Source organism: Phyllobates terribilis, unplaced genomic scaffold (genome assembly GCF_046119375.1).
Source record: "Phyllobates terribilis strain yellow unplaced genomic scaffold, ASM4611937v1 Scaffold_1__5_contigs__length_1240528914, whole genome shotgun sequence".
Taxonomy (NCBI): domain Eukaryota; kingdom Metazoa; phylum Chordata; class Amphibia; order Anura; family Dendrobatidae; genus Phyllobates; species Phyllobates terribilis.
Window position 1 is genome coordinate 900,199,045 of NW_027362761.1, and position 23,531 is coordinate 900,222,575.

At 46.4% G+C, this 23,531-nt stretch overlaps 1 protein-coding gene and 1 long non-coding RNA gene across 2 annotated transcripts in view; one reads left to right on the plus strand and one right to left on the minus strand.

The window, feature by feature from the left end:
- The window catches only part of COL25A1 (collagen type XXV alpha 1 chain), a 686,464-nt gene that overhangs the window by 625,643 nt on the left and 37,290 nt on the right, over positions 1-23,531 (plus strand). Inside the window, exons 32-35 of the mRNA XM_073640961.1 lie at positions 1,774-1,809; positions 4,819-4,872; positions 17,316-17,369; positions 20,892-20,918. Coding sequence (XP_073497062.1) covers positions 1,774-1,809; positions 4,819-4,872; positions 17,316-17,369; positions 20,892-20,918 — 171 coding nt within the window. The remainder of the gene's footprint in view (positions 1-1,773; positions 1,810-4,818; positions 4,873-17,315; positions 17,370-20,891; positions 20,919-23,531) is intronic.
- Positions 1-23,531, minus strand: part of LOC141154672 (uncharacterized) — a 344,314-nt gene that overhangs the window by 50,650 nt on the left and 270,133 nt on the right. The window lies entirely within an intron of this gene.

The following is a 23,531-nucleotide window of genomic DNA, read 5'->3' on the forward strand; positions in this document are numbered from 1 at the left end:
CTGTCAAAATAAAACTGAAGCTAGATCTTTTTTTTCTCTGAACATGATAGCTTCCTTGTATCTTGTTGCTGTGCTCAGTGTTGCTGTGGGGTAGGACTTGTGACATGAAACTGTCTTCCATGACCTCGCCTTTGTAGCAGACTTTTCTCACCCAATTTTAAGTGTCCAGCACAGCTGTTTCTGTTTCAGTTAATGTCTGTGTTTCAACCTGCTATGAGATAACTGTCATTATTAACACCTGTTTGGTATAATTGGTTACTCATACACCTGACAATAATCCTACAAAGACTGACTTTGTGCAAGTGTGCCTAGAAGAATTGATGATTGATGTTATTTTGAAGGCAAAGGATGGTCACTCCAAATATTGATTTGATTTAGATTTCTCTTTTGTTCATTCACTTTGTATTTTGTTAATTGATATAAAAAAATAACTCTTGTATTTTTGAGCATTCTTACTTTGCAGCATTTTTTTACACACCTGCCTAAATCTTTTTGTACAGTACTGTATATTTTTTTACTGTCTATGAATATATGTGTCAGAATGGCAGAATTCTTGATGCACTCGGACCTGTGGGAGTCCTTGTCACCAGGCACTGTCAATCGATAGTTTATTATTCTAACCTAAAATATCTATATTATGCCATTTTCTCCTGTTCATTTGTGCACTTTATATTCACATTTGATCATTTTGTTTGGTTATATAAACATTTTATATAAAAAATGTATATATTTTACAAATTTTTATAGAATTTTAAATATTTAAATCTTGATGACTGAAGAATCCAGCAGATGGCGCCATAGCTTGAGCTAATTTTACATGCTAAATGATGATAACATTTTCTAGTAAAATGACTAAAAATGATTTCTTTTTATTAATGAACAATTATTAACCCCTAGTTAAACTCTTAGGTTACATTATAATAAGAACAGAAAGGTTCGGCATCTGTAACAAAACCAATGATAGGGCACAAATTTGTGAATTTCTATGGAGGAGCCCCTATTTAGGGGTGCAGTTGATACTTTGTAATGATTTTTGTATAAAGTAATTAATATGTTAAAAAATTAATTGGCGCTTGGATACTAAATGGTTCTAGCATAGCTTTATACTATACAAGGAAAGAAAACATTGCTAAAATGTTGAGGGACAGGCCTATTTTGATTTAAAGAAGCACTCCTCCCATCAAAGTTTTTATCCTCTTAATATATCGCAATCATCATATTATATAGCACTGTGTACTTACAATTGCTCATTTTGCCTTTCTATCCAGTAAATTCTTCTTTTTTCTCTGCTCTATGTAGAAATAGGAAGTCTTTTATGCCTTCATTTATCATTCCCCTCTTCAACTTCTGACCCAGTTGATACCTCCTGTTTCTACATAGAGCTTAGAAGGATTCAGCTAGTTAGCATTTAATAAACCTAATGGAAAACAGAAGAATTAGCTGGGTAGAAGAGGAAAATGAGCAATTGTAAGTACACAGTGCTATATAATATGATGACTTCAATATATTAAGAGGTTAAAAACTTTGATGGGAGTGCTTCTTTAATCCTGATACTTTCATATGTGTTGATTAATCTAATCCCCTAAACAAAAGGGATCAAGTACATTTTCTGTTTGCACTTTGCAGCAATTAGTGGAAATCCCCCAGCCATTCCATAGTCTTCGTGGCCACTTGTATTGTGTTGTTCTTACTCCATGTGCTCATTACCCACTAATCTCACGTTCTTGTCACCTATGTTATACCCATCGTCTGTACCTCCACCTAATCATACAGGGAGCATCTGGCTTAGACGGAAAGCTAGGACCCAGGGTGAGTGTTTTGTGTCTTTTTAACCTGTTCATCAATATACAACACTGAAAAATGACCAAGGACAGGGATCATAGGGAGAACAAGATTAACACATTTCAAGATATTGTAGCGTAAACAGACCTGTATATGGAAAGTCCATAATTTGTTAATGAATCAGTTTATTGAAAAGTACAAGTTAGAGGAAGAATTCAATAAAGTTCCCAAGACATTGAATTATTTAAAACATTCTGGATTAACTGTAAATTTTCTTACAGCAGGGCATGATCAGAAACTATGACTGATGTGAAAGGCAACTACAAATCTGCTACATGTTTAGATACAAGTGCCCATGATTAGGATGGGAGACCACACATAACCATTGCATAGATGCTTTAGCACTCACAACTTAAAGGGTTGTCCTTAAGTTTGAAAGTTATCTCTTATCCACGGGATAGGGAATAACTTTCCAATCACTGGGGGTCCAACCTGTCATGGCCCCCACCAACCTCGAGAATCAGGAATCTCTGTCGCTCCCATTAAGAATGAATGCAGCGGTAGTGCACATGATCCATCATTTTTTTAGCCAGGGCTCTTCAGAGATTGGCGTGAGTGGGAGCCATGGCGGTCGGACCCCCAGTGATTGGAAAGTTGTCCCCTATCCTGTGGATAGGAGGTAACTTTCGAACCTTAGAACACCCCTTTAATAAAAAAGAAATGGCAAAGAAAGTCACTTTTCAAATTTTCTTAGTTACAGCTTAGTGCCAATTCCCAAAGCGTTACGTAGATGACTTAAAGAAGCAGTCCAGAATTTTTTTTTTATCCTTGAACCCCCACCTTGATTGTCTTTAAATCTTCAATTATACACAGTGTATTCACTTGCCTGCATTTAGCCTCTTCTTTCTTACATTCAGACTCCATCTTGATTCCCATATTCCACCCTTCATTTTATTGCTCTATGCTCTACTATAAATCCCATAGTGCGTCAACATATGACCAGCTAGTGCCAGTACCATGTAGTCAGGACAGGAGCTGCCCAATCTTCATCAGTAACTGTGATAGGAGTTTCCCATTTCTCCCCCATGAAGAACTTCAGTGATTCAGTGTAGGCAGCTCTGGTAACTGAGATGGGAACCCCTTCAGAGAACATAAAGGCAAGGAATTCTCATTGGCTTATCATCACATGACCTAGACCTAACATGGAGAAGGATACCATAAAATTTCAGATAGAAACGAAAAACTAAATAAGGTAATACTGGATAGAGTTTACATGTATTGGGGGACTAGTGACAGGACAGTCATCAAGGCCCACCAACAGATTATGTTTTCAGGATTTTCTTAGCATTGCGCAGGTGATGGAATTATCACTTTTGTACTACTAAGCGGATCCTGAAAACATGATCTGTCGGTGAACCTTAAGGACTTTGGTTGAGGAACAATGATATACAGAATAACATATAAAGTATCCTGGGAAGTATTATGCTGTGGTGCTGCATCTGCTTCAGGGTCAGGGATGACTGTAAAGGTACAGGGCAAAGTAAATATAGCAGCATATAGGCATTTCTACTGGGGAAACTGGTGCAGTCTTCAAGAACTAACAGACAAACCTGACAATGAACAATCTATGCCAACTCAAATACATCTAAAATATTGCTTGACGTGAATTGGGTGAAGCATTATACATACAGTGATAATCTAATTGTAATAGATAGGTTGGTAGAGATTTGTTTTCATACTGACATTAAAGCAATTTTTTGGGTCAGAAAATTTGCACTAATTCAATGTAATGTAGAATAAAATATGAAAAGAGTAAAACATAATTAGTCATTGTAGATCACAATATAGTACATTAACCCAAAAGGATATAGCTTAAAGGGAACCTGACAATGGATATGTATCGGGCAGCATGTATCATGTATCAGACACTGGCTGTATGATTTCAGCCATGTATGTTTGACTCTGAAACATTGCTACATTTCTGAGAAAAGCTTTAAAAGCTGGATGGGTACTGAACCGCATGGGGGACTAATTGCAAAAGACCAGGGCTTGATGGCTTCTCCCCACCCTCTCCCCTAGAGTGATGGGTCTCTTACTGTGTGTGTGCATAGGGAGAGACCTGTCAGTCATTGTCAGCAGACAGGGAGAAGCCGCTGAGGATCGGCCTTTTTGATTAGTCTGCTGTATGGTGGCTTTTAAAGTATGTTTTTGTCTGAAACACCGCAGAATCAAACATACATGGCTGAAATCATAAAGCCAATGTCTGGTGCATGCTGCCTGTGGTTCGGGCAGCATGTATCCACTGTTAGGTTCACTGTACCGGTTTAATAGCACTAAGTCATAATGATAAGAACAGGGAAACCATCTATGCAGATTTTAAAAATTAATACTGAAGACGAGGACTTTTCCATACATTCATTGCATATTACATGACCATATCCATCTTTTTCCACCAAGCTTGTGAAGAACCCATAAATAAGATGTTACAAATCTATTATACTGTACACAGAAACACATTTTAGTAGTAGGCCTCTGTAATGGTCAGGAAACATACTCAGAGTCGTCCATATAAACATGTTTACAGTCTAATAACTGAAATTGTTCCACTTCATTTAGAAAGCACTTTGGAATGGCCTCCGTCTCCTACTCATCTTTTATTATTCGATTCTTTGAGCATGATCTTCTCCTATACAGGCATGCGTCTTTCTCTTTACTGGTTCTGGAAGCCAAAGTCCAATTGATCTCTTGTCTACAGCTGAAATTTTATGAGAGAATACAGTTTGCCAGAAACTGATTATTCTAAAAAGCACCATCATTTTATGTTCCTGTTTGTGCCTTGTCTTGTTTCATGTATTCTTGATTGTGACATACTGTTTGCCCTTCTATATGCCTCTGCTGCATGATTTCTTCTAACTAGACTTCTTTATCAGACTTTCTATTTCCTGTATTGCCGATGAACAAAGAGGGAGCTGATCCACCAGTATCAGTGTTCTGATGCACAAATGAGTTCACTGTGCTTTTAAAATTGTTTTTTAGGGCACAGATGGACCACTTGGCCCACCCGGTCCTGCAGGTCCGAAAGGTGACAGGGTAAGTAGCCCACCTTACCCTATCTTACAAAAGTCACATCAGCATTGGTAAATTAAAATTATTTATTATATAGCTTTGGTAAATAGTCGGCAGCGTAATAGCTAGCTCTATTGCCTTACAGCACTTAGGGTCCTTGTTCAAAGGACCAAGAACTATATCTGCTTAGATTTTATATGTTCTACATTTACCTGCATGGCTTTGCTCCGGGTACTCCCATTTCTTCCCATACTCCAAACAATATACTGGGAGGTTTTTGGCTTCCTACAAGTCAGCAGATTGTATCAAACCGCTAAGAGGACTGTATCACACATGATAGGATCATATACACAACTCTGTGGACTGTAACACACGATAGAATTAATTTCATGGTTATTGTGCTCTGTAAATTGAAGTAGATTGTGCACAGTGCTGTAACCAGTGACAAAATCATCTTTTCTGATGCGCTTTGTAGAAAGCAGTATAAAGCCTCATTCAGATGTCCCTGCATTACAGACAACTGAATGAGGCTTTACACTGACTCAGCCAAGCTGAATCAGTATTCAGAGCATAGCAGCGTGATGATTTCACTACTGTGTTCTGAACACTAGCGGTGACACTGGCCTTGAGCAGCCTGACATTATTTAAATACTAGGCTACTGAACTGTTCTCAACATCATCGCCGCAGCCCTGCTCTCACGGCTCAAAGCAGACCTGTGACAGTACCGACTTCCAGTGGTTGGAATAGCTTCATAGCCTGGTAATATTAATACAATGTTAGGTTTCCTGACCAGCGCTGCTCACTGCCGCTCCCATGGTAGTCTTCTAACAGTCACTGCCCTGGTATTCCTGTCACAATTCGGCGGTGAACACTGCATGAGCGGTGACAGGGGGAAAATATAACTGTGCACTTGGCTACAATAAAATGGTGCCTGTCTCACCCCACAGCCCGTTGGGCATGCCCAGTTCACAGCTGTGGCAGCCACAGTGTAGGCGATAGAGTTGGTCACCCATCGTAGTATCCTAATGCCTGGAACTGTATTTGCAGTATATATCATGCTCAGACACGCATCAGCAAGTAAAAATGGCAGTCCCTAACAGCTTAGTTAACAAGTTATAAAAACTGTATATATTTGTAAATAAACTTTTAAACATGAATTCCCCCAAAAAAATGTTATAAATGTTTTTGCGAAATGAGTGCCTAGATGGCAGCTCCTGACTCCCCTGCTTCTCAGATCATCACATTGCAACATAAATTTCCAAGTTGCATTTTGAGTCCCTTGTGTAAGTTAGAGAGATCCTGTACTACTTTTTCCATATGTATATATGGAAATAAGTGTGTCAAAGCTGATTTTTAATGCTCATAATCATTTTCAATTACAATGATGAAGAGTACCCCTGCAATGAAAACTGAAAGTTCATGTAATTGCCTCTCTGGATGCTTTGGATGTATAAATAATCACAAAACATTTTATATTCAGAATATTAACTTTATAAAAAAATATTTTAAATGCTCTTATAGTTACACAACAATAATAAAATAAATGTTAATGTGTATGCACATATGTAATGACAATGAAAGGCACATGTACCATTCACCCCTGTAAAATAATGTAGAGTCCTTCCAGAATCCTTCTTAAATCCTTCCTTGTGTTTTAGACTCACAGATTATTAACAATCATAAATTTGGGAGCAATATTGTGAATAGAGATGAGCGGTGTTCGGCTAGAACTGTTCGCCAATCTCAAATTCGAGCTGTTTTGAGGGGTGTTCGAGTCGTTCGACGAACGCGAACGATTTGCAAAAAAATCGGCTGTTCGAGGTTATGTTCGATAACTGTTTGTGCACCAAAAGCGTGTCCTGCATGTCTGGCGCTATTTAGAGCACCAATCATGCAGGGATTGTCTGCCACTCACTGTAATTCCATAGCCATTGTGGTTGTGGCATTAGAGTGGTTGCCCAAATCGATGGGAACAGTGCTCACAGTGAAACATGAAAAGCCGGCAATTCAGCAGCGGCATACACCGGTACCCGACAATTTAGAACCGAAAGAATAGAGTATCACACATAGATTAGATAGATAGAAACATGTCAGTCACATATATAAGAAGTACAGTGACAGTGTTGGTTACTGTACTTGTCATTTAGTGTAAAGGATTTGTTAAAGAAAATATTAGTGTTTTCATGCACCGTCTCTTTAAAAAAGCCGGCCGGCAATTCAGCAGTGGTACCCGACAATTTAGAATAGAAGGAATAGAGCATCACACATAGATTAGATAGATAGAAACATGTCAGTCACATATATAAGAAGTACAGTGATAGTGTTGATTACTGTACTTGTCATTTAGTGTTAAAATAAAGGATTTATTAAAAAAAAAATTGGCGTGGGGTTCCCCGTAATTTTAGTCTCTAGCGGAGGTTAAGCAGACGGCTGGGGCAGATGTTTGAAGCCTGGGAAGGGGGTAATACCCACAGAGCTTCCCAGGCTACTAATATCAGCCCCCAGCTGAATACCTAGCCTTTACTAGCTATTAAAATGGGGGACCCCCAAAGAAATGACGTGGGGTCCCCCCTATTTTAATGGCTAGAAAAGGCTAGGCAGACAGCTGGGGGCTGATATTAATAGCCCAGGAAGGGTGCCATGAATATTGGCCCCCTCCCAGGCTAGAAACACCAGCCGTCTGCCGCCCCAGAAATGGCGCATCCATAGGATGCTCCAATTCTGGCACTTAGCCTCGCTCTTCCCACTGCCCTGTAGCGGTGGCAGTGGGGTAATAGGGTTGGGGTTGATGTCAGCTTATAATGCCTGCTGACATCAAGCCCAGGTTAGTAATGGAGAGAGTTCATTGGACATGAACTCGGCTCATCTGAATGCCGTTACAGCCAGACACTGAGGAGCGCAAGCATGCCTGCGCTTCTCAGTGTCTGCTGCATGGCAAGCTGGATGGCAGCGTTCTGCTGCGGTCCAGCCTGTCATATGAATGTAGCAGAGCTGAAGCTGTCGTGGGAACCATGGAAAGGTAAGGATGATGTTGCTTTATTATTTTACTTTTATTGCAGGAGATCGTTGGCTTCAGCTGGAATGGGCGTGATGGTAAGTATGGTTTAATTTAGAACAATAAAGAATTGTGTCTTTATTTCAATTAAAGGACTTTATTCTGGGTGTTTGTGTTTTTTTGTAACTTTGACTATGGGGTTAGTAATGGGGGTGTCCTATAGATGCCTCTCCATTACTAACCTGGGCTTGATGTCAGCTAGCATTATAAGCTGACATCAACCCCAACCCTATTACCCCACTGCCACCGCTACAGGGCAGTGGGAAGAGCGAGGCTAAGTGCCAGAATTGGCGCATCCTATGGATGCGCCATTTCTGGGGCTGCTGACGGCTGGTGTTTCTAGCCTGGGAGGGGGCCAATATTCATGGCACCCTTCCTGGGCTATTAATATCAGCCCCCAGCTGTCTGTCTAGAGTTTTCTAGCCATTAAAATAGGGGGGACCCCGTGTCATTTTTTTTGGGGTCCCCCATTTTAATAGCTAGTAAAGGCTAGGTATTCTGCTGGGGGCTGATATTAGTAGCCTGGGAAGCTCCGTGGATATTATCCCCTTCCCAGGCTTCAAACATCTGCCCCAGCCGTTTGCTTAACCTCTGCTAGAGACTAAAATTACGGGGAACCCCACGCCAATTTTTTTTTTAATAAATCCTTTATTTTAACACTAAATGACAAGTACAGTAATCAACACTATCACTGCACTTCTTATAAATGTGACTAACATGTTTCTATCTATCTAATCTATGTGTGATGCTCTATTCTTTCTGTTATAAATTGTCGGGTACTGCTGCTGAATTGCCGGCCGGCTTTTTTAAAGAGACGGTGCATGAAAGTGACGCGCCCCCTGGGCCATGTTCAGGGGATACCCGGATCTGGATAGGGGTAGTAGTCCTTGTGGCGGTGACCCGGTCCGTGCCCAGGGTGTCAAACTAAGTGGCAGTCTATGGCAGTAGATGTTAACTTGGATGTCGACTACGCCACCCGTTGAGTACGGCTTTGCAGCCGCCGCTGCAGAACAGTCCGCTGAGGCCGGTGGTGTGGGTGCAGCGATGATGGTATAACCCCCAACGGGAGGGGTATGGCCTCAGGGCAGCAGGTGAAGATGATGGGGGTTGTGACGGCGGTCAGTAAGAAGAGTCAGTCAGGAGATGCAGTTTCAGGGGTTTTACTCACAAGTGTTCTCTCAGTCACTCTGGCCTTGAGTGACCACCCGAGCCGTACTGCGTCCACCAGGTCCTGGACTCGGCTAACCCCCAGGCAGTTCTGAAGCGTGGTCCTGAGCTCCCTTCTCTCTCTCTGTCTCTGGCCGTTCCCACCAGGGATCCACCTTTGGCCGGCTCCCTCGGGTCTCTTAGTGGTCAAGCCTCCTCTGGGCTCCCTGACCCTATACTTGGTGTGCCTTTCTGGTGGATTTGGTGAGGGTCGTGGCAAATCTTGACCACGACCTCCGGTTCCTGGCTGAGGATAAGTGGCCTCCACCAGTTCGGGTTCCGGTACCCGTGTCCGCCAACCCTTCACCCTTTCTGGTCTGTTTCTGGGTTCTTGGGGTTCCCTCTGTCTTTCTCTCTGGGTCCTTCTTTCTCCTCTCTCCTCTGCAGGCTTAGCTCTGGAGCTGGGCCCAGCCGGAGCCACAGCTCCCTGTCAGCCCTCCTGGCTGAACTCCTCTGCTCTGCTCCTCAAGCTAAAAAGACCCTGTCCTAAGATGGTGCCCACCATATATACTCCCTCTATGTGTGAGCCCAGGTGACTAGCACCCAATGAGCTCCTAGCTTTACCCAGACTACTCCCCCTATCTGCCCCTACACTACTGGGATGTTCCACCCCCCTCCCACTCCAGCCAGGGACAGACGCTGTCGTACCTGCACATATACTGGTGGGAGTACCGTAGTTCTGTCCCCCGGAAATGGGATGTATGTAGTGCATGCAGTCTACTAAGCTCAGTCCCACACTCCATCCTTACCCGGGAGTGGAATACCACACCTCTGGAGTGAGGTGCAATACCCCTGTAGCAGCCGAATCCTCAGGGTGCTACATTCCCCCCTGGTAAACCACAGCACGTCCTCGGGCTGTAAAAGAATAAAATATCCAAAAACATACAATTTTTTTCAAAACATCATAAACATATAAAACACTATATATATATCAGCAGCATAATACTCTTCATATAAAACTTTTCATTATAAACATTCTTGTCCTCTGGCCACTTGTGCAAATTGTGACCAGGTAAGTGCCACAGTCTCTGGTAGAAAAAACAGTTTCCTATAAAACCGGTAGGGGGCACTTTAGGAAGTGCAACTATTTACAAGGGATATGGCCGCTCTCAGTCCTCGGCCAGTGGGGAAAGGGGATGGCTGCTCACAGTCCTCAGCCTGTGGGGAGATGGGACACACTGGAACAGTTCACTGGTCCCAACGGGGACTATAATGGTAACAGTTATTGTACCCTAACGGGTAACTATTTTACAGTGCTCCTACTGTACATCAGTGGCGACGTCCTCCTGCTCCTTTCTCCGTGTACCCTTCAGACCCGTCCGGGTCCTCTTGCTCCTCCTGACACCTCAGCTCTTTCTCTGTCAGTCGGTGTACATGAAGGGCATAGGGTCCTTTGGCACATTGGTGCCGGGTGAAGGTGACCTCATCACCCAGGTAAAGGTCACGACCTCTGTGTCCCTCCGGTAGGTGGGACTCGACATCTCTTCTGGTCACGAAGACGTCGCCGGGGGTGTGATGATCTCTGATGAAGCCCCAACCGTGCTGCAGTTGGAATTTGATTACAGTACCGGTGGCACGGGGACCGTGGGCTGCACGGGGGTTCCTTCGGGTCCGGCTCTTTTGTTCTGCACTCTTTACTTGCAGCCGCTCCTCGCGGACCCGTCTCTCTCTCCGTTCCCGGTCGAAAACCTCTAATTGCTGCCGGCAGCACTCTGCTCGCTGGGCTGCGGCCGCCCGGGTCTCTTGAGTGAACCCGATGAGGTCTCCTCCAGTGGGGTCCCACGCAAACTGCGCTTCCTCCAGCGAGAGTGGGGTGATCTTGACGGGCGCCGGAACCGGGATTAGGGGCTCATCCAGGGGTCTTTCTTTCCGGAGTCGGGGATGGTGGTACTCCGGTGGCCACGCAAAGGGCTGCCCATCCGGGCAAGTGTGTTGGGCAAACAAGTCTTCACCCAGGTGCGGCACAGTGGAAGTTGAGGGCGCGGTGGTGGCAGCGGCGCCTGGGATCACTAGGCCTTGCGACCAGGCTTGGGGTACCCTGAAGGTAAAGGGCACCGTGAAGACGGCGGCGCCCGGGGGCACTCGGCCTTGCGACCAGGCCGGTGGCGTCTCCTGCTTGGCCGCGCTCAGGGTTGAGGCACGTGACGTCACAGGGGGCGTGGTCGCGGCTCCTGCTTGGGGCCTAGTCTGGAGCGGTAGCGGTGCGGCAACGGGCACGATCAGTGGGACTTCGGGCTCTGCGACGGGGAGCGGGGGTAGGCTTACGGTGGCTGGGCTCGGGGTAGTAACGTCCCCTTTACTTGCCTCCGTCTCTTCAGCTCCCTCTGCGGCGTCGTCTCCGGCCTCCGTCCCTTCTGCATCCTCTTCAGGGGCAGGCGTGCTCCTCGTTGCGGGTGGTGTGCTCCGCTGGCGGGTTCCAGCCTGCTGGGCCATCTCCCTGCTCCACTCCATCAGCGTTTCTCGCTGCACCTGGGCCATCCTCCGTGCGAGGCCCTCCAGCGCGGTCTGTGCACGCTCCCGGTCTCGGGGGAGCTGTGCCAGGATCTCCACCAGGTCTTGTGGGGTGGTTCCTTGCATCAGGCTCCTGACCACAGGGTCGGTGCTGCCTGCCTCTCCCTCCATCTCCGGGTACGGCTCCTCCAGACTTCTCCAAGCTGCTCCCATCTTCTCTCTTTTGTTCTGTCTCCGCCCCCATTGAGGGCGGTCCTCGGGCAACTTGGTGATTGTCAGTTCCAGGGGCAGACTCCCCACGCTGATGGACATCTCAATCATTGCAGTCTCTGCTGGTGGGGGCGGTCTTCGTTTTTGGCGCCATTCTTGGTCCTGGCCCACGATGGGAGGTGGCCTCTTGCCACCCTCTGGCACGCCCATAATGGCGTCCGCTCTGCCAGGGCGGGAAATCTTCTCAGATGGCGGGAAAAAGCTGCAGATGGCGGGCAACCGGCGGGAAACGACCCGTGATGGCGTCCGATGGCGGGGACCCTCCGGAATTGGCAGGAGACTTCTTTTTACGGTACAGATAAACTTTTCTTCAGGCACGCAGTACCCGGTGGTTGCGGGCACGTTATCCTGCCGACTACGCCAAAAGTTGACGCGCCCCCTGGGCCATGTTCAGGGGATACCCGGAGCCGGATCTGGATAGGGGTAGTAGTCCTTGTGGCGGTGACCCGGTCCGTGCCCAGGGTGTCAAACTAAGTGGCAGTCTATGGCAGTAGATGTTAACTTGGATGTCGACTACGCCACCCGTTGAGTATGGCTTTGCAGCCGCCGCTGCAGAACAGTCCGCTGAGGCCGGTGGTGTGGGTGCAGCGATGATGGTATAACCCCCAACGGGAGGGGTATGGCCTCAGGGCAGCAGGTGAAGATGATGGGGGTTGTGACGGCGGTCAGTAAGAAGAGTCAGAGTCAGGAGATGCAGTTTCAGGGGTTTTACTCACAAGTGTTCTCTCAGTCACTCTGGCCTTGAGTGACCACCCGAGCCGTGCTGCGTCCACCAGGTCCTGGACTCGGCTAACCCCCAGGCAGTTCTGAAGCGTGGTCCTGAGCTCTCTTCTCTCTCTCTGTCTCTGGCCGTTCCCACCAGGGATCCACCTTTGGCCGGCTCCCTCGGGTCTCTTAGTGGTCAAGCCTCCTCTGGGCTCCCTGACCCTATACTTGGTGTGCCTTTCTGGTGGATTTGGTGAGGGTCGTGGCAAATCTTGACCACGACCTCCGGTTCCTGGCTGAGGATAAGTGGCCTCCACCAGTTCGGGTTCCGGTACCCGTGTCCGCCAACCCTTCACCCTTTCTGGTCTGTTTCTGGGTTCTTGGGGTTCCCTCTGTCTTTCTCTCTGGGTCCTTCTTTCTCCTCTCTCCTCTGCAGGCTTAGCTCTGGAGCTGGGCCCAGCCGGAGCCACAGCTCCCTGTCAGCCCTCCTGGCTGAACTCCTCTGCTCTGCTCCTCAAGCTAAAAAGACCCTGTCCTAAGATGGTGCCCACCATATATACTCCCTCTATGTGTGAGCCCAGGTGACTAGCACCCAATGAGCTCCTAGCTTTACCCAGACTACTCCCCCTATCTGCCCCTACACTACTGGGATGTTCCACCCCCCTCCCACTCCAGCCAGGGACAGACGCTGTCGTACCTGCACATATACTGGTGGGAGTACCGTAGTTCTGTCCCCCGGAAATGGGATTTATGTAGTGCATGCAGCCTACTAAGCTCAGTCCCACACTCCATCCTTACCCGGGAGTGGAATACCACACCTCTGGAGTGAGGTGCAATACCCCTGTAGCAGCCGAATCCTCAGGGTACTACATTATCCCCTGGTAAACCACAGCACGTCCTCGGGCTGTAAAAGAATAAAATATCCAAAAACATACAATTTTTTTCAAAACATCATAAACATATAAAACACTATATATATATCAGCAGCATAATACTCTTCATATAAAACTTTTCATTATAAACATTCTTGTCCTCTGGCCACTTGTGCAAATTGTGACCAGGTAAGTGCCACAGTCTCTGGTAGAAAAAACAGTTTCCTATAAAACCGGTAGGGGGCACTTTAGGAAGCGCAACTATTTACAAGGGATATGGCCGCTCTCAGTCCTCGGCCAGTGGGGAAAGGGGATGGCTGCTCACAGTCCTCAGCCTGTGGGGAGATGGGACACACTGGAACAGTTCACTGGTCCCAACGGGGACTATAATGGTAACAGTTATTGTACCCTAACGGGTAACTATTTTACAGTGCTCCTACTGTACATCAGTGGCGACGTCCTCCTGCTCCTTTCTCCGTGTACCCTTCAGACCCGTCCGGGTCCTCTTGCTCCTCCTGACACCTCAGCTCTTTCTCTGTCAGTCGGTGTACATGAAGGGCATAGGGTCCTTTGGCACATTGGTGCCGGGTGAAGGTGACCTCATCACCCAGGTAAAGGTCACGACCTCTGTGTCCCTCCGGTAGGTGGGACTCGACATCTCTTCTGGTCACGAAGACGTCGCCGGGGGTGTGATGATCTCTGATGAAGCCCCAACCGTGCTGCAGTTGGAATTTGATTACAGTCCCGGTGGCACGGGGACCGTGGGCTGCACGGGGGTTCCTTCGGGTCCGGCTCTTTTGTTCTGCACTCTTTACTTGCAGCCGCTCCTCGCGGACCCGTCTCTCTCTCCGTTCCCGGTCGAAAACCTCTAATTGCTGCCGGCAGCACTCTGCTCGCTGGGCTGCGGCCGCCCGGGTCTCTTGAGTGAACCCGATGAGGTCTCCTCCAGTGGTGTCCCACGCAAACTGCGCTTCCTCCAGCGAGAGTGGGGTGATCTTGACGGGCGCCGGAACCGGGATTAGGGGCTCATCCAGGGGTCTTTCTTTCCGGAGTCGGGGATGGTGGTACTCCGGTGGCCACGCAAAGGGCTGCCCATCCGGGCAAGTGTGTTGGGCAAACAAGTCTTCACCCAGGTGCGGCACAGTGGAAGTTGAGGGCGCGGTGGTGGCAGCGGCGCCTGGGATCACTAGGCCTTGCGACCAGGCTTGGGGTACCCTGAAGGTAAAGGGCACCGTGAAGACGGCGGCGCCCGGGGGCACTCGGCCTTGCGACCAGGCCGGTGGCGTCTCCTGCTTGGCCGCGCTCAGGGTTGAGGCGCGTGACGTCACAGGGGGCGTGGTCGTGACTCCTGCTTGGGGCCTAGTCTGGAGCGGTAGCGGTGCGGCAACGGGCACGATCAGTGGGACTTCGGGCTCTGCGACGGGGAGCGGGGGTAGGCTTACGGTGGCTGGGCTCGGGGTAGTAACGTCCCCTTTACTTGCCTCCGTCTCTTCAGCTCCCTCTGCGGCGTCGTCTCCGGCCTCCGTCCCTTCTGCATCCTCTTCAGGGGCAGGCGTGCTCCTCGTTGCGGGTGGTGTGCTCCGCTGGCGGGTTCCAGCCTGCTGGGCCATCTCCCTGCTCCACTCCATCAGCGTTTCTCGCTGCACCTGGGCCATCCTCCGTGCGAGGCCCTCCAGCGCGGTCTGTGCACGCTCCCGGTCTCGGGGGAGCTGTGCCAGGATCTCCACCAGGTCTTGTGGGGTGGTTCCTTGCATCAGGCTCCTGACCACAGGGTCGGTGCTGCCTGCCTCTCCCTCCATCTCCGGGTACGGCTCCTCCAGACTTCTCCAAGCTGCTCCCATCTTCTCTCTTTTGTTCTGTCTCCGCCCCCATTGAGGGCGGTCCTCGGGCAACTTGGTGATTGTCAGTTCCAGGGGCAGACCCCCCACGCTGATGGACATCTCAATCATTGCAGTCTCTGCTGGTGGGGGCGGTCTTCGTTTTTGGCGCCATTCTTGGTCCTGGCCCACGATGGGAGGTGGCCTCTTGCCACCCTCTGGCACGCCCATAATGGCGTCCGCTCTGCCAGGGCGGGAAATCTTCTCAGATGGCGGGAAAAAGCTGCAGATGGCGGGCAACCGGCGGGAAACGACCCGTGATGGCGTCCGATGGCGGGGACCCTCCGGAATTGGCGGGAGACTTCTTTTTACGGTACAGATAAACTTTTCTTCAGGCACGCAGTACCCGGTGGTTGCGGGCACGTTATCCTGCCAACTACGCCAAAAGTTGACGCGCCCCCTGGGCCATGTTCAGGGGATACCCGGAGCCGGATCTGGATAGGGGTAGTAGTCCTTGTGGCGGTGACCCGGTCCGTGCCCAGGGTGTCAAACTAAGTGGCAGTCTATGGCAGTAGATGTTAACTTGGATGTCGACTACGCCACCCGTTGAGTATGGCTTTGCAGCCGCCGCTGCAGAACAGTCCGCTGAGGCCGGTGGTGTGGGTGCAGCGATGATGGTATAACCCCCAACGGGAGGGGTATGGCCTCAGGGCAGCAGGTGAAGATGATGGGGGTTGTGACGGCGGTCAGTAAGAAGAGTCAGAGTCAGGAGATGCAGTTTCAGGGGTTTTACTCACAAGTGTTCTCTCAGTCACTCTGGCCTTGAGTGACCACCCGAGCCGTGCTGCGTCCACCAGGTCCTGGACTCGGCTAACCCCCAGGCAGTTCTGAAGCGTGGTCCTGAGCTCTCTTCTCTCTCTCTGTCTCTGGCCGTTCCCACCAGGGATCCACCTTTGGCCGGCTCCCTCGGGTCTCTTAGTGGTCAAGCCTCCTCTGGGCTCCCTGACCCTATACTTGGTGTGCCTTTCTGGTGGATTTGGTGAGGGTCGTGGCAAATCTTGACCACGACCTCCGGTTCCTGGCTGAGGATAAGTGGCCTCCACCAGTTCGGGTTCCGGTACCCGTGTCCGCCAACCCTTCACCCTTTCTGGTCTGTTTCTGGGTTCTTGGGGTTCCCTCTGTCTTTCTCTCTGGGTCCTTCTTTCTCCTCTCTCCTCTGCAGGCTTAGCTCTGGAGCTGGGCCCAGCCGGAGCCACAGCTCCCTGTCAGCCCTCCTGGCTGAACTCCTCTGCTCTGCTCCTCAAGCTAAAAAGACCCTGTCCTAAGATGGTGCCCACCATATATACTCCCTCTATGTGTGAGCCCAGGTGACTAGCACCCAATGAGCTCCTAGCTTTACCCAGACTACTCCCCCTATCTGCCCCTACACTACTGGGATGTTCCACCCCCCTCCCACTCCAGCCAGGGACAGACGCTGTCGTACCTGCACATATACTGGTGGGAGTACCGTAGTTCTGTCCCCCGGAAATGGGATTTATGTAGTGCATGCAGCCTACTAAGCTCAGTCCCACACTCCATCCTTACCCGGGAGTGGAATACCACACCTCTGGAGTGAGGTGCAATACCCCTGTAGCAGCCGAATCCTCAGGGTGCTACAAAAGCACTAATATTTTTTTTAATAAATCCTTTAACACTAAATGACAAGTACAGTAACCAACACTGTCACTGTACTTCTTATATATGTGACTGACATGTTTCTATCTATCTAATCTATGTGTGATGCTCTATTCCTTCTTGTCTAAATTGTCGGGTACCGGTGTATGCCGCTGCTGAATTGCCGGCCGACTTTTTTAAAGAGAGTGTCTTCTGAGCAGTTTGTCAGCTTTTGGACACATTTGAAGGTGTTTTCTATGTGTTTCTATGTGTTTTTGTTTGCCTGCCATTGGTTTTAACGGTGTTCGACAGTGTTCGACGGTGTTCTAAGGTGTTCGACGAACAGTTCCTCGAACATCCCGGTGTTCGACGAACCGAACCGAACCCGAACACTACGGGGGTGGCTCAACACTAATTGTGAATGTTTTTTTTTTCAGGGAGAAAAGGGTGTTGTCGGTGATCCGGGGCCAAGAGGACCATATGGTCTACCTGTGAGTCCTTAATGTTTAAATTCCAATATTTAGTATTAATTTTGTCTATACTGAAGTGCAGACAGTGAGGATACTAAGGTAGAGATGGTAGAAACAGCTTAGGGTCTAGATTCATGGTAAATTAAAGAGATTCACATCTATGGAAAAGATACATTTAAAGAGGACTTATCATTTGGCAATACGATGTACTTGGTTTATTTTGTGTAAATGCCGCTGTTCTCCTGAATATGGCATTGCTATTTTTTTTTGTGTGCCTTTCCGTTCCTGAGATATGATCCCCTCTTCCATGTACATCATAAATCTGGTCTTGTTAGCCAAAGAGGCCTGATCCTCATCATAAAAATGCCCACAGATAAGAGTTGAGGACCACATTCCCATGTCTAACAAGGCTAGATTTACATATTGGGAAGGAAGGGCCATATTTCAGGAACAAAGACGTTCCAGAGCAACAAAGCAACAATGCCTGATTCAGGAGAACAGAAAAAAATGATTACATAGTTATGGCAAATTACAGGTCCTGGTTATAAATTAGCTGATTAGGTGAAAAGCCATGCAAGTTAGTTATTAAAATGTATGATCGTCCATGTGATACATACACGGACCGGGTAAGCCAAATCGGGAGCCACCGATACTCTCTGCACTCCATTCTAGTTCATAGACAGGAGACCCCACTTCTGTGACACTTAGATATTTTTTATAGAGTATAAAGAAGGTTTTTTTTCTGATGGGACACTACTAATGAATCTTCATTTAAAATTATGCTGCACACAAATGATCTATTAGCATGTGTTCATACTGGGACGCCATTGTGCATATATACAGTTGAAACCAGAAGTTTACATAGACTATATAAAAAGACACATGCATGTTTTTCTCAATATCTGACATGAAATCAGAATAAACGTTCCCGTTTTAGGTCATTTACGATTACCATAATTTTTTATATTTGCCAAATGCCAGAATAATGATAGAGAGAGAATGTTTTAAGGCATTTTTATTACTTACTGCAAAGTGAAAAGTTTACATACATTAAGATTACTATGCCTTTAAACAATTCTGGACTGCCCATATGATGATGTCATGTGTTTGGAAGCTTTTGATAGTTTTTTGGCAACATCTGAGTTAATTAGAGACACACCTGTGGATGTATTTTAATGCACACCTGAAACACACTGCTTCTTTGTGTAGCATCATGAGAAAGTCTAAAGAAATCAGCCAAGATATCAGGAAGAGAATTGTGGACTTGCACAAGTCTGTCTCATTCTTGGCTACAATTTCAAGATACCTAAAGGTGCCTCGTTCATCTGTACAAACAATTACACGCAAGTACAAACAAACTGGGAATGTCCAGCCATCATACCGCCCAGGAAGGAGACGGGTTCTGTGTCCCAGAGATGAACGTTCTTTGGTCCGACATGTGCATATCAACCCAAGGACAAAACCAAAAGACCTTGTGAAGATGATGGCGGAAGCTGGTAAGATTGTGTCAATATCCACAGTGAGCCTATGTGCCCACGATGCAGAAATGCTCAGGATTTTTACCTGAGCGTTTCTGCATCTCCATTGCAGAAAAAAAACGCATGCGGATTGTACATGCGTTTTACTGCCAGAGACAAGCGGAAGTGAAGCGTTCTTCACTTGCATTTCCGCATGCGGGTTGACAAGCGCTTTCCAAGCGATTTTAGCATCACTTGGAAAGTGCTTGACAACTTGGTCACACTATATAAATCCATTCAAATGACATGGATTTATATACTGTGACCGAAAGAATGGTAAAAAATAAAAAAATAAATATATACTTACCCTCTGATGGCCCCCGGTATCTTTCTTCCCTCCGTTCTCCCTTGCCGGCAGCTTACACTGAAGGACCTGCCGACTTCAGCATCGCGTGACCCGTCACATGACTATGACGTCAGCGCAGGTCCTTCAGTCCATCGCTAGCTGCCGGCATGAAAGGACGAGTGCAGCGGGGGCCGTCAGAAGGTAATTATAATCTTTATTTTTTATTTTATTCTTTTTTTCACAGTTTCTATGGTACCCGGGTCCGGAGGAGAGTCTCCTCTCCTCTAGACCTGGGTACCATCCGCACATTGAACGCATGCATTCCGCATGTCCTTATCTAGTGAAGCGGAATGCATGCATTCTAATGCAAGTCAATGGTGGCGAAAACGCAGCACTTCCGCAAAATAATTGGTAGTGCTGCATTTTTTTCCGAAATGATAATCCGCAGCAGAAATTTCCGCAGCATGTGCACAGCACATGCAGATTATCATTGGAGAACATGGCAGGCCTTCTACCATGCGTTTTTTAAGCGTTTCTGCAGCATTTTTGCCACTGCAGAAACGCTTAAAAAACGCATCGTGGGCACACAGCCTGAAACGAGTACTGTATCAACATGGGTTGGAAGGCCACTCTGCCAGGAAGAAGCCATTACTCCAAATGAAACATAAAAAAAACAGATTAATGTTTGCAAATGCACACAGGAACAAAGATCTTAATTTCTGGAGACATGTCCTATGGTATGATGGGCATAATGACCATCGTTAGGTTTAGAGGAAAAAGGGAGAAGCTTGGAAGCCTAAGAACACCATCCCAACTGTGAAACACGGGGGTGGCAGCATCATGTTGTGGGGTTGTTTTGCTGCAGGAGGGACTGGTGCACTTCACAAAATAGATGGCATCATGAGAAATGAAGATTATATGGCAATACTGAAGCAACATCTCAAGACATCAGCCAGGAAGTTAAAGCTTGGGCAGAAATGGGTCTTCCAAATGGTCAATGACCCGAAGCATACTGCCAAAATAGTAACAAAGTGGCTTAAGGATAACAAAGTCAATGTTTTAGAGTGGCCATCACAAAGCCCTGATTTCAATCCTATTGAAAATTATGGGCAAAGCTGAAAAGGTAGGTGCGAGCAAGGTGACCTACAAACCTGGATCAGTTACACCAGTTTTGTCAGGAGGAATGGACCCAAATTCCGACCAACTCTTGTGAGAAGCTTGTGGAAGGATATCCCAAACGTTTGATTCAAGTCATTCAGTTTAAGAGAATGGTACCAAATACTAATGAAATGTATGTAAACTTTTGACTTTTGCAGTAAGTAATAAAAATGCCTTAAAACATTCTCTCTCTCTCATTATTCTGGCATTTGGCAAATATTAAAAATTATGGTAATCCTAATTGACCTAAAACGGGAAAGGTTTATTCTGATTTCATGTCAGATATTGAGAAAAACATGCATATGTGTCTTTTTATATAGTGTATGTAAACTTCTGGTTTCAACTGTATATGAGTATAATATATACAGTATGTGGTATTATACATAGGATTATTTCCTGCTTGTCTGTGTTACTGTAAAATTAACAAGCCTGAAATATCTCCATAGCGGGCACAATGCTTGACTGGAGATAAGATAGACTTTAGAAGCAATGAATGACAGTTACTGATACCTACAGTATATTCATCGGCAGTGATAAAGGTCATGCTGTCATTAATCAGAAATGTCACAATCTTTCCCACAGGGCAAAGATGGGGAGCCTGGTTTAGATGTAAGTCATATGGATGAAAAATGGGTCTGTGCATGTTGTATGTACATACCAAAAACATTCCATTTTCATGTTTTTGTTCTTTTTTTTCCTGTTTCATCTTTTCTTTTTTTTGTTTACTGTACAGTATAGTAAATGCACAGTTATAATATATTCTAATATTTCTTTGAACAAGATTTTGATACATTGAGAATAGCCAGGCTTAGCTTGATAGCTTGATAGCATAGTATATTTGCAGTAGAAACAAGAAGTCATATGGTACAAAATGAATATTAAAGGGGTGGTTTGACATACAAAGTAATATTCCTCCTACATCCCTATTTAATGCCATCATCTAAAACTAATTTCTAATATACTTGAATTAAAAATTCCCTATCCTTCCCCAACTACATTGTTTAACTGCTTTTCTATATATATTTTTTTCACTAATTCCTTTTTTGATGACGCTTTGTTTGAGAGTTGCTGGGATACTCAAACGAAGCATCATCAGGGGGCGGTCATTGCTGCAGCCTCTGCACCCACCCTGAAGCAAAATGTCATTAGTGACACTCGTTTCAGGGTCTGGGCTTGTTTCTGTTCAATGTGCACTGTGTGATGTGCACAATGACAGCGCACTCTCTGATGCCAGCTCTGATGAGCAGTAATTAGCTGGCAACAGAGCGCACTGTTAGTGTGTGTTGGAAGGCTACCTGGCATGCAGTGACCAGCGACGCCCGCCGCAAGTGACACTACTGATGACTCTTCATTTGAGGGAGGGGGCAGAGGCTGTGGCAGTTAGTGTAGTTAGGGAAGGATAGGGAATTTTTAATTCAAGTTTATTAGAAATTAGTTTAGATAGATAGTGATTTAGGATAAAAATTACTTTGTATGTTGGACTACCCCTTTAAGTACAGTATACTTGATGCAGGATCAAGTTTTTTTTAGCAGGTCTCTCATCAAAAATTAACATAATAGAAAAACAAAAAGGAATATCACAAATCTACTAAATACATTCCTATAAATCTGCAATTAATGCAAAACAAGGTTTCCACATGATGCCATGAAAGATTTGCAGAAAGTAGATATCTAAGTGGGGTTGTTCGATAAACTAAATATATCACCTATCCATAGTATATGTGATAAATGTATGATCACTGGGGGACTGACTATAAGGACCCACATCAATTCAGAAAATGGTAGGCTTAGGTCTCCTGTGTGGATGAGGTGGTGTTCAGCTTTACAGGTGTGGGGAAGATTTTCTTTACCCAAAGTCCCAAGCTGTTCAGACAGGCTCCTCCTGGTCACCTAACATATTGTCAGATGTGAGAATGGGTCACATGCTAGGTGACATGTCACTTTACAAGTCACATGGTGGGGTCACATGATGAAAACACAGGATTAGGAGAAAAAGCTGGAAAGGACAAAAAGTTCAATAGGGTCTGGGTAAATGCTTTGGGAAAGAAAATGCACTATTGTGCTCACCTGATCAGGTTGTGTGCACACAACTGCTGAAAAAGACTTTGGCTGCTGCAGACCCATGGAGAAGGAATCAAGAATACTGGAAACAAATGGGTTAAAACTGCGCTGTCTTCAAAGGATGATGAGAAGACAGGAATCAATCTCTGCGTTTTATTGGTCAATGCATTTTGAAGTTTCAAACTTCTTCATCAGGACAAAACCATTGTAAGTGTGAAACTACAAAATGTGTTGACTAATAAACCACAAAAATCGATTCCAGTCTTATCATCATCCTTTGATGGCAGCGCAGATTAACCCATTTGTTTCCAGTGTTCATAGTGAAAACACAAGCACACATGTGGGAAACAATGAATAGATGTAGAATATTTTTACCATGAAATCGAAGAACCTGCCCTTTTTCATGCAGGTTAACCTAACCACAGAGTGCCACAATAGAGTTTTATGACTGTGTTTTGACAATGACATGAAACAAGTCATGAGGCTATGTAGCTCTAGATCACCTCCCAGTTTTCCCATTTAATATTACTGTACATTTCTTAAATGTACAACTATGTCACCATATACATATTATGTAATAAATCATGTAAAGCAACCTACGATCGTATGCTCTGTAAGGCTATGTGCCCACGATGCAGAAATGCTCTGGATTTTTCCTGAGCGTTTCTGCATCTCCCTGGCAGAAAAAACGCATGCGGATTGTACATGCGGATTGTACATGCGGATTGTACATGCGATTTTCCTGCCAGGGACAAGCAGAAGTGAAGCGTTCTTCACATGCAATTTCACATGCGGGTTGACAAGCGATTTTAGCATCACTTGGAAAGTGCTTGTCAACTTGGTCACACTATATAAATCCATGCAAACGGCATGGATTTATATAGTATGACCGTAAAAGAATGGTAAAAAATAAAAAATAAATATTATACTTACCTTCTGATGGCCCCCGGTGTCCTTAGCGATCCGTCCTGGCTTGCCGGCAGCTCGCAATAGTCTAAAAGGACCTGCCATGATGTCATTTAGTCATGTGACGGGTCATGCGACCGCCGACGTCAGCGGTCGCGTGACCCGTCACATGACTAAAATGACGCCACCGCAGGTCCTTTAGTCTACCGCGAGCTGCCGGGAAGCCAGGATGGATCGCTAAGGACTCCGGGGGCC